This window comes from Fukomys damarensis, unplaced genomic scaffold (genome assembly GCF_012274545.1).
Source record: "Fukomys damarensis isolate Sample0158 unplaced genomic scaffold, DMR_v1.0_HiC HiC_scaffold_12, whole genome shotgun sequence".
Taxonomy (NCBI): Eukaryota; Metazoa; Chordata; class Mammalia; order Rodentia; family Bathyergidae; genus Fukomys; species Fukomys damarensis.
The window spans coordinates 43,821,563-43,833,437 of record NW_022900924.1 but is presented as its reverse complement, the minus strand read 5'-3'; the positions used below and the strand labels follow the sequence as shown (position 1 = coordinate 43,833,437).

Below are 11,875 nucleotides of genomic sequence, written 5' to 3'. Positions count from 1 at the left end.
AAAAAAAAAAAAAAAAAAAAAGCAGAAGTAGTAGTAGTTGTTGTTAGGCAATGACTATTCAATATATACAAACTAAAAAGTCCGCTAGTGAGGAAAAGACGATCAAGGGCCGGGGATTTAGTTCAGTGGCACAGTGCCTACCTGGCAAGCATGTGGTTCCCAGCATTTGATCCCCAGTACCAAAAAAGGACTATCAAACAGAACACCAGAAGTCTGTACATGGAATTTTTTCCCAAAATATTTCTAATTACATACCAAAAGAACATTCCAACCCAAGTTGATAGAGCCACAGCCTATGATAATCTGCTCTTCAACAGGCTGCGGCAGGAGTATCTCAGGCTCCTGGCTAACCAAGACCCTGTCTCAAAACAAAAAGGGCTAAGATCCCCAGTGCCAAAAAAAGATACTTGCTGAATTGTAATAGATACTTAGTTTACTACTGTTTTTTATTTAAATTTTTATGGTATTTTAAAACTGAAAAAGGGGCCAGGGATTTAGCTCAGTGGCACTGTGCCTGCCTGGCAAGTGTGAGGTCTTAAGTTCGATCCCTGGTACCCCCCAAAAAAAACTAAAAAATATTTTGCTAGATATTAATGTGAATTTTTAAATGTTTCTGAATTTTTTGATAAATTATTGTTTCATTTATAGCAGTTTTGGTGGCTCTGGTAAAAGGAAGAATAACTCAGCAATATTCATGCTTACTCTGTCTTCTTGAACTATACAAACTCTTAGACAAATTATCTGCCATAAGACTAAGTTTATAAGAAAGCCGAATTTGATCTTACCTAATTATTAAAAAAATACTATAAAGATACAAGAATATAGAATCAGTAATTACAATATTTTTGTAAAAGTGCTATTTTTATTTAGATTTTTAATATATAGCTTAAAGTAGTCCATCTTCAAAATCATACTTGCTTTTGTGTTAAACTGTCTTTTGTATTAAACTGTTTGGTTTGATTTGATTTGGTTTGGTACTGGACATCAAACTCGGGACAGGCTGCAGAACCACTGAGCTAAATTCCCAGCCCTTAAATAAAAATGTTTATAATGTTACTTCAAATTGCTTTGTGTCTTCTTTTGGCTTTTTTGACAATTTATAAATTATAAAACAGGTTAAAATAAGTTTAACTTCATTTATCAATTTATTGAGGCATGTTTTCCCTATTTTATTGATTCTGCACAAATTCTGTGTTTAAGAATTTAAGATTAGCCTGGTGTTGTGGCACATGCCTGTAATCCCAGCACTCAGGAGGCTGAGGCAGGAGGGTCGCTGTGAGTTCAAGACCAGCCTGGGCTACATAGTGAGTTCTAGGTCAGTCTCAACTACATAGTGAGACCCTGTCTCATAAAACCAAAAAAAAAACAAAAATTTTTTTTTAAGATTAACTCACTTGAGGGGAAAAAGTTAGCAACCAAAGCATCTATTATGTTAATTATTATAGGTTTCTGTTTTAATGTAAGAATTGAATTGAAATATATCCTGATTTTTTAATGCACTTTAAAATGTAAGATTGCTAATGCTATTTGATTAGTGGGATTGTCTTTTAATTAAAGGTGATATAGATGTGGGAAAATTGTAATAGCCAACTAAGTTATGGTACATTTAGAAGGTGGTTTTCACTTGCACAAAATCTTATATAGGTTACTATTTTAGGTATTAACCACATTTGCTCAATTTTAGGACAGTTTTCATTCTTAATGCATTATTTTACAGTAGGCTATTAAGACTGTAAAATCTACATTTATTTCTCTTTTTCTTCCATCAGAGTACAGTCGTTTTGAAGCAAAAATACATGACTTACGGGAGCAGATGATGAACAGTAGTATTAGTTCAGGATCAGGCTCTCTCAGAACTAGCCAGAAGCGATCACTCTATGTCAGGTAAATTTTTACTTCTACTTATGGTAACCCTTAATTATTTATACATATAAATTATTTTATTTTCACTATGACTTACTTAGATTTACTACAGAAAAAATACATTGCAAATCCATAAAGTGCTTCTTTAATCATCTCCTAATAATATATCTTTCAGAAGCTAGAATATTGTTACAGTTTCATTAATGGAAGTTATACAGTATTAGCCTTTGAATAGTAATGATTGATAAGGAAAGAAAATAATTATGGGCTTGAAATATTTTTAGATCACGATTTTAGAAGTGACTACAAGTTTGGTGTATCCTCCATATGTAGATTTACCTGTGTGCTTTTGTAGGAGAATATGCTCCATTTGAGTATCGTTTAATTACATGGCAATTCCCATAATAGTAAAGTGAGCATATGAAAATAACAGTTAAATACATATATATTATATATAAAAAATGTATGAATAACCTCACAAAAAATACATATTTAGAAAATTTTTGGGTTTTTTTTTTTTTTCAGCTTTAATTGAGTGTATTGGTACATTTTAGGGCTACAGTACAGTTACATTCATTGTTGGGATCATGTACCTCTACATGACAGGTCTTGGTTCTCATTTTTTCCCCTTACCTCTGCCCTCCCTTCACCCCCTCCTCCCCTCCCCATCTACAAACACTTTATTTTCATCTTTTCATTCTCTCACATTTTTTTCTTTTCCCTTTTTACTCTTCCCCTACCCATCCCACCTTCCCTACACCTTTAGCTCCTTTCTTCCCATTTCTAAATGTCAGTAATCTTATTAGAATCTTATGCATTGTTGCAGATTATTCACACCAGGGAAAATTTTTGTTTTTTAAATTTAAGAGAAAGCATGTTATTTTTCTATAACAAAGGATTAATATAACAACATAGATATACACCATTAGCATATAAACTTTTTATTCATTTCATTGGCTAATGAAACTTGAAACCATTGTTTATATTGAATACACTGTTTTTAATAGTTTTTACTGAAAACATTATTATACTATAATTTTAATTTTGGTTAACCACTACAGGTAATCTGAACCATTCTTCAGGAATCATTCTCTCATTTCTCCTGATCATATTGGGGGACCTATCCCTAATATTTTTTATTTTATTTATCTCTGGAGAGAAATAGTATAAGCTACATAAATAGACATATACCATACGTGTTGTGTTCATATAAAAAATCTGTATGCATGAGTATGTATTCTACATTTTTATATTCTTATTACTTTTATCTCAATTTTATTCTATGATTCATACTAAAAGGAAACTTTTTCCCTTTTTTTGTTATGTTCATTTCATTCTCTTTTTTTTCCATTTCATTCTTTATACCTTAAGTTTAACCTTTGTTACTTGTTACCACTAGAAAAAGAAAGAAATACTTGTTTCAGTTATTAATATGCTTGTTTTTCTACATTTTTGTGTCATTGCTCATATCGCCTACATTTTTTTTAAGCAAAACATTTATCAGTACATTTTAGGTGTACATAATGATAACATTCATCATGGGGAATTTGTAGCTATACATGCTATATCTTGCTGCTTTTTTTCCATTCTCCTCCCCTCCCTTCAATCCCTCTTCCCCTCCTTATTTACAGAAGCTTTGTTTCCATTTTTTCCTTCTGTTCTTTTTTTTTCTTGCCCCTTCTTTCCTTTCTCCTTCCCTCTTTTGTTCCCCTCTCACTTGAACATTTTTTCACATTTTCCAATATCATTTATACATTTTAGTCTGTATTTTTACTTTCAGTTTCTCATACCAGAGAAACAGTGTTATATTTAATGGTGTGATCAGTTTATCTCACTTAAGAGTATGGTCTCTAGGTGCATCCATTTACCTAGAAATATCTCATGCTTATCCTTCTTTATGGCAGAGTAGTACTCCCGTTTTATTTAAAAATGACATCTTTCTCTATTCATCATTTGATGGGCATTTGGGGCATTTCCAAGATTTAGCTATTACAGACTGTTCTGATATAAACATGGGTGTGCATATATTGCTATGTTACGATGCTCTTAATTCTTTCAAAAAGATACAAAAATGAGAATGGCTGGGTCCGCTGGAACCTCTAGGTTTAAATTTTTTGTTTTGTTTTGTTTTCTTTGAGGAGGGTACCGGGGATCAAACTCGGGTCCTTGCGCTTGCAAGGCAGGTGCCGGAACTGCTGAGCTAAATCCCTGGCCCTAGTTTTACTTTTTTGAGGAATCTCCACACTTATTTCCACAGTGGTTGCATCAGTCTACACTGCCACCAAGAGTGGGTTCCTTTTTCCCCCACCCCACTGCCAACATTTGTTATTGGTTCAGCCATTCTTTCTGAAGTGAGATGACATCTCTGTATTGCTCTGATTTGTCTCTCTGGATTGACCAGTGATGTTGAACATTTGTTCATTTATTTATTTGCTGCTTCTACTTCTTCATCTGAGAAATGTCTTATTTCAGATTGCCATTTTTGGATTGGGTCTTTAAATTTGGAAAATCAGATTTATTTTTTTTAAGTTTTTTTATATTCTAGATATGAGTCCTTTGTCCAAAGAACAGCTGAAAAAATTTTTTCCAACACTGTGAGTTGTCTGTTCACTCTATTGGTGATTTCTTCTGCTGTGCAAAAGCTTAATATGATGAGATCCCAGTTGTTGATTCTTTGTGGTATTTTCTGTGTAAGTCTGCCTACACCAATGACTTCAAGAGTTCTATCTTCCAGTAGATTTAGTGTTTCTGTTTTAATATTTAGATCATTAATCCATTTTGATTGGGTTTAGTGCATAGTGAAAGATATGGATCTAATTTTCAACTTAAGCATGTGGAAACCAGTTTTTCCAGCACCATTTATTAAAGACGCTTTCTTCCAGTGAAGGTATTTTGCTCCTTTGTCAAAGATAAGGTGGCTGGTGTGTTTGGAGTTGTTTGTGCATCTTCTTATCTCTTCCATTGAACCTTGGGTCTGGTTTTTTGCCAGTACCATGCTGTTTTTGTCACAGTAGCTATGTAGGTTAATTTCAAGTGAGGGATTGTGATAATACTTTGCCTTGCCTTTGTGGCCCAGAATTGCTTTTGCTATTCTAGTTCTCTTCTGGTTCCAAATGAATTTTATGGTTGTTTTTTTCTAATTCTGTGAGATATGCTACTGGTATTTTGTGGGGTTTTTTTGGTTTTTTGTTTTTTTGAGGCAGGGTCTCACTATGTAGTTGAGACTGACCTAGAACTCACTATGTAGTCCAGGCTGGTCTCAAACTCACAGTTATTCTGCCTCAGCCTCCCAAGTGCTGGGATTAACAGGTGTGCGCCACCACACCCAGATGCTACTGGTATTTTGAGTGGGACTGCATTAAATCTATATAACAATTTTTGGAGTACAGCCATTTTCACTGTATTGTTTCCTGGAATGAATTTAAGAGTATTGCTTCCTTTTCGGTTTAAAGAGCTTCAGAAATAGTAGCATTAGGTCTTCTCTAAATTTCTTGTACAGTTAAGCAGTGAATCTGTCAGGGCCTGGGCTTTTCTTTGTTGGAAAGTTTTTAATTACATCTTCAATTTCATTGACAGGTACTGGTTTATATAGAATTTCTCTATCTTCTTGATTCAGTTTTGGTAAATCATATGGATCTAGTAAACTGTCCATTTCTTCTGTTTTTCATCTTATTAGACTACAGGTTCTTAAAGGAGGTATTGATGATCTTAGGGATTTATGTAGGATCTGTTGCGATCTCACCCTTTTCATTCCTAATGGCATGGACTTGAATCTTTTCTTCCCTTTTTTTGATTACATTGGCTAAGTGTTTGTCAATTTTATTTGCTCTTTCAAAGAACAACTCTTCAACTCATTGATTAGTTATATTTTCTTAGTCTCCATTTCATTAATTTCTCCTCTGATCTTTATAATTTCCTCCCTCATACAAGCTCTGGGTTTGACTTGCTCATCTCTTTTCTAAAAGCTTGAAGTTCAATATTAGGTTGTTTGAGCTCACTCTGTTTTTCTGATATGGGAATTCACTACTATAAATTTCCCTCATAGGACTGCTTTCATTGTGTCCCATAAGTTCTGCTATGTTGTATTGGCATTATGGTTTAATTGTAGAAACTGTCTGATTTCATTAATTTCATTGATTGTTCAAGAGGGTGTTACTTAACTTCCATGTGTTTATGAAGTTCTTGTGCTTTCTTTTTCCATTGATTTCCAATTTCATTGCACTGTGATCTGATAATGCACGGGATAATTTCAGTTCCTTTGCATTTACTTAAGCATATTCTATGAGCTAGTATGTGGTCTGTTTTAGAGAATGTCCCATGTGCAGCTGAGAAGAATGTGCATTCTGATGTGGGGTGGAACAATGTAGACATCTACTAAGTCCATTTGTTCAAAAGTTTGCTTCCAATCTGGTATTTCTTTTTTACTTTTTCTCTGGTTGATCTGTCTATTTTTAACAGTAGGGTATTGAGGTCCCCCATAACAGTTGTATTACTGCTTATCAGATTTTTCATGTTCATTAATATTTGTTTTATATAGTTGGGTGTGTTCATATTTGGTGCATATATATTTATGATGCTGTCACTTGGATTGTTCACTTTACAAGGATATAGTAGTGACTGCCTTTGTCTCAATTAGTCTTGGATTGAAATCCACCTTATCTGCAAATAAAATAGCTACCCCTGCTTTTTTCTGGGTTCCTGTCTCATGGAGTATAGTTTTCCATCCTCTGACTTTCAGTCTGTGAATTTCTTTTTTAATTAAATGTGCTTCTTGTATGCAACATATTGCTTGATCTTGCTCCTTGATCCATTCTGCCAGTCTGTTTCTTTTGATTGGTGAATTGAGACAATTAACCATTGATGGTTATAACTGAAATGTATTGACTTATGCATGTCATGTTTTTTTCCTGTTTTTCCCCCCCTTCTTTACTGCTCTGTTTAATTTCTTACCTTACCTGGTAGATTCACTCATTTGGGATTCAAGTAGTTAAAATCCTTTTTATCTCTTTCTAGAATATCTTTTGAAACACTTTGGAGTGCTTGTTTGGTGTTCATGAATATTCTCAGGTGTTCTTTGTCATGGAAGTGTCTTATTTCTCCAGTTTCAAAAAATAGTTTTACAGGGAACATGAATCCAAGTTGATGGTTTCTTTTTTTTGTTTGTTTGGTTGGTTTTGGTTTTAGTTTTGGTTTTGATTTGGCGAGGTCTCACTATATAGTTGAAGCTGACCTGGAATTTACTGTGTATCCCAGGTAGTTTGGAACTCACAGTGATGCTTCTGCCTCAGCCTCCCAAGTGCTGGGATTACAGGAGTGTACCACCACACCCAGCTAAATTGGTGGTTTCCTTTTTTTTAATGTTGGTGATTTCTTTCTTTTAGGGCTTGAAATACTTCACTAGAAGCTTTTCTTGACTTGACAGTTTGTGTTGAGAAGTCTGCTGTGATTTTAATGGGCTTTCCTGTTTAAGTTATTTGTTTCTTTTTTGTAACAGCTTTTAATATTCTCTTCTTGTGTTGAATTTGTGGAATCTTCAGTATTATATGCCTTGGTGTAGTTTTTTGTGTGTCTTTTGTTTTTTGTTTTTCGTTTTTTATCATCACTAATTGGAGTTCTATGTGCCTCACTTACCTGTATATTAAATTTTCTTTCCCCGATTGTTAAATTTTCTTTCATTACTTCTGTGACTGGGTGGGTTTTTTTGGGGAGGGGGTTTTTTTTGTACTGGGGATTGAACTCAGGACCTTGTGCTTTCAAGGCAGGCAGAGGCACCACTGAACTAAATCACTGGCCCTGTGACCAGGTTTTTAATGTCATATGCTCTATCTCCTGCTTTTTCATTGATTCCGATCAATTTTATGTTAATCTTTTTTGCATCATCTAGCAGCTGGTGGATTGATTTTTCATGATCCCTTGCTATTTTTAAGAAATCTTTCCTTTTTTTTCTTTTTATTGAGTTTATTGGTACATTTTAGGTATATAGTACAGTTACATTCATTATTGGGATCTTGTACCTTTACATGACAAGTCTTGGTTCTCATTTTTTCCCCTTGTCCCTGCCCTCCCTTCACCCACTCCTCCCCTCCCCATTTACAAACACTTTATTTCTATTTTTCCATTTTCTCATATTTTTTTCTTTCAAGAAATCTTGCTTTTCGTGATTACTAATCCTATCTTCCTAGCTTCTATACCTGATATTCTGTCTTCACATTGTCTCATTCTACTGCATGTACTTTGGATGGAATTTTTAAATCTAGATATCTGTTTGAATCTGTTTCACAGATTCCTATTTTGTGCATTTGTGGTTTCCATTATTTTCCTTCTTTTTAATCTGTATCTGCTCTAGAATCACTAATCATGTCTCATTATGGTCATCTCTGTAGTTTTCTGAGAAACTCTTTCTGATTTTATTTTTTCTAGAGCCTCATTCATCTGTTTGGTTACTTCTGCTGTTAATATTTCAGAGAGTCCGGGTGGGTGGGTTTCAAATTGCGCCACCTCACTGAGCCCTGTTTGCCTTTGGCAAGCTGGGAATTTGTAGTTGCATCTTGCTTAAATGTCTTCTCATTTTGTCTCTTGGTCTGTCTAGCTCACTTTCTCTCCCTTTCTCTCTTTAGTTTAATTCTTGGGTTGCTGCTTGTAAACTGCTTATGGGAGGGCCAGCAATTTAGCTCAGTGGTTCTGCTGCCTGCCTCATAAGCACAAGGTCCCAAGTTCGTAGGAGAGTGGGGGGAGAGGGGGGGAGAGGGGAGGGGAGGGGGGAGACCATAAATTGCTTATGGAAAGTAGCTTTATTGACTACTTCTCAGAGGTGTCTCCAGGTTTGGCTCGCTTTTGGGTTTTGAGTCTGTTGCAAGATATTATCTCTTCAATTTATTGGGATGAGAAGTTGCTGCCTATTTGGCCTAGCCCCTGGTTCTTTGGTATTGTTGTTTGTCTGTTTGTTGTCATACAGTTACTCTGGTTCTGAAGCCCGGATCAGGAGGGTGAGGTACAGAATCATCAGGCAGACTCTGGGGAGGTTTCTGGAACACTTCCATTTTTAATAGGCAGAGCAATTGCTTATCTCAAGAAGCAAGGGGAGGGCCACTGTATGCTGGGCATAACATGATTGGTCGATGCTCTCATATTACTATATAAGGTGATCTCTTGGGTGAGCGATGGAGGCAGCTATAGGAGGAACAGGATGTCCTTCAGCTGGCTCTAAACCAGTCTCAATACATGACAGTGAATCAAACTCCTGAGTATCCCCTAGCATGCTAGGAGATGTGCATTCAGTGCACTTGGCTCAGCCATGCTTGAATTTCTCTCACGCTTTGGCACTGGCCTATACTATTATTTATGACACTTAGGCAATCTGTCTTGGCATACCAGGAAGAACAACTGATTAGAATAATTATGTCACCTAGTCTAAAGAAGTACAGTCAGCAATAACAGTAGCATTAAACACAGCTAGAGAATAACAAACTGTGGCAACCATTAATTTACCACCTTTAACCATATGAACTAGATTTGTGGTTATATAGCAAAATGTAAAACAAATCAGAAAATTGTATATAGTAAATATGCCTGCAGTATGGCAATTTTACCCTTAAGGCTGAAAATTTAAAAGAAGTTGGGTGAAAGAAAAATTGGAGAAATAGAGGACATTAGAAGCAAGGCTGGAGGACAAGAGATTACACAAAATTTGGGAAACTGGTGAAGAAGACAGGAAGGAAAAAGAGGAGGAATAAGAACAGAACAACAACAGAAAAACTAGAAACAATGCTCACACATAAAAACAAGGACAAACAAAAAAATGTCCACTTCAAGGCATGTCTCTGCTGTCACTGGTAGACAGTGGGCAAAGTGAAGATCCATATTGATTAATCCCAACAAGCCAGCTGTAGATTTATGCCAGGGTAGTATATAATCCCAGCCAGCCTGCATCTTTATTTCTGAAGCTCAGGCTTGTTTCTGTCTGTGAGAGACTAGAACTCAATTTGTTCAGCCTGCACCTTCAGTTCTGAAGCTCGGGCTTGTTTCTGTCTGTGAGGCTGGAACTAGATTTGTTCAGCCTGCAACAATCTGTATGCCTCCTGCTGGCATGAACTTGGCTCCTTGACCTCTTGATGATTTGAACTTGGTTTTACCTTCACCCTGATGGAACCAGCCCACAGGGGCTCTGCATTCTGAGCTCAGCCTGTCTCCAAGATAGCTACTGTCTAGTTGCCCTGTCCTGTGGGACATCTGAACCCAAATAACTCACCAGGCACTGTAGTCTGCTTCGTTTACTGGCTCATTTCTCCATGGAGGCCTGTGGGGTCACCAGTAGTCACCATATGTCTGTAGCTTCAAGCCATGCTTTCCACACAATGTCAGGGCTCAAGGAGGAAGCACCACTTGGCATCTTCTTCATTGAAGTCTCTCCTCACTTTCCCTGTGGGCTTAATTCTTCTTTCAGATCCTTACTGGGTCCCAGGGACCCACTTCCCTCATCCTTCTCTTCCTCATATTGCTATCTATGGTATCAGAATATTTCCTAAATTCTTTCTTGGTTTGCTTTCATTTTTCCAAAGGACATCCTTTAGTAAAAAAGATAGGTGGTAGGACTTTATTCTGCTTTCTCCTCAGTAGAGAATTTGAGGTTTAGGGGGAGGGATGGTACCTTATATTACTTACCAACAGCTCCTTCTTATGCTATTGTTCCTTTTTTGTTGTGTTCTTTTTATTTCTTGGACATAATATCATCTCATTTCTCTGAAGTATTCTGTTTCAGGTATTCTCTGTATTCCTTTTTTTTTCTAGTTTATTTTCTTTAATTTGTATATGTGAGTTTTAAACATTTAGTTACCCTTGTTTGTTTGTTTGTTTTTGTTGTTGGTTTTGTTTTGTTTTGATACTGGGGATTGAACTCAGGACTTTGTGCTTGACAGACAGGTGCTGTGCCACTGAGCTAAATCCCTGACCCTCTTGTTTTCTATTCTTATGAACAGAAGGAAGCTAGTGAATTTTACTAGAAGCTAATAGGGGAGAGGGATAAAGGCTCACACACACACCCCACCTCATGGTATTCCTTTCTTTGGTGTCATTCAGTAACTTTAGAAGGGAATTTTCATCTCCTTCCTGCAGTATCTCCTTCTAGCTAGGTTGCTAGAATTTACATTGTCAGCATGTGGATTTTCTTTTTATCTATTTGTCTTCTGTCTTGCACATTCCCACCTCCCCCAGTACACCACTACCACCAAGTTCCACAGTGCTTTCACCTTCTGTTTTCAGTGCTGTAACATCCCTGCCTGTCTTGGTACTGTACACCTGTAACTCCTGAGCATCTTTAGAAATCTGCTAATTCTGCTTTTGTGCTTTTTTGGGTTTTGTTTTTTTAATTGTACTGGGTTGAACCCAGAGCCTTTCATTGAGTTATATCCCCAGGCCTTTTTATTTTTATACTTTAAGACAGTGTCTCACTCAATTGCCTGGGCTGGTTTAGTACTTGCTGTCCTAGGGCTGGGTATTTAGTTCAGCGGTGCAGTGCCTACCTGGCAATCGGAAGGTCCTGAGTTTGATTTCTGGTATTAAAAAAAAGAACTTGCAATCCTCCTGCTTCAGCCTCTCAAGTGGCTGAGATTACAGAATGCACCATCATGCCTGGCTTCAGTGTCATTTTCTTAAGACAACCTAGTGACAGCTTCTCTCAGTCTGCCAAGTTTACTTATCATCATCTGAAAATGTGTTAGTCTCTTTTCTCTTGTTGTCTTCTTTTTTATGTTTCCTTTTTATTGTCATTTTAATGAGTTTCAGGATGGAGAGGCAATAGAAACATGTAGCCAGTCTATCATAGTTAAAGTTAACCAGGCATGCCTATAATCCCAATATTCAGGAGGCTGAGGCAGGAGGATCATTGTGAGTTCGAGACCAGCCTGAGCTACATAGTGAATTCCAGTCAGTCTCAATTACATAATGAGACCCTGTCTCAAAAAAATAAAAATAAATACAGTTAAGCAGAAATCTTACAGTTCTTTAATTTCAACAG

General features: G+C 36.4%; 1 protein-coding gene across 25 annotated transcripts in view; it reads left to right on the top strand.

The window, feature by feature from the left end:
• Dlg1 (discs large MAGUK scaffold protein 1) overlaps positions 1-11,875 on the top strand; it is a 200,423-nt gene that overhangs the window by 154,462 nt on the left and 34,086 nt on the right. For all 25 annotated transcript variants that reach the window (XM_019207498.2, XM_033762563.1, XM_010624051.3 and 22 more), the window contains one exon: positions 1,770-1,884. In XM_019207498.2, the coding sequence (XP_019063043.1) occupies positions 1,770-1,884 (115 nt within the window). The remainder of the gene's footprint in view (positions 1-1,769; positions 1,885-11,875) is intronic.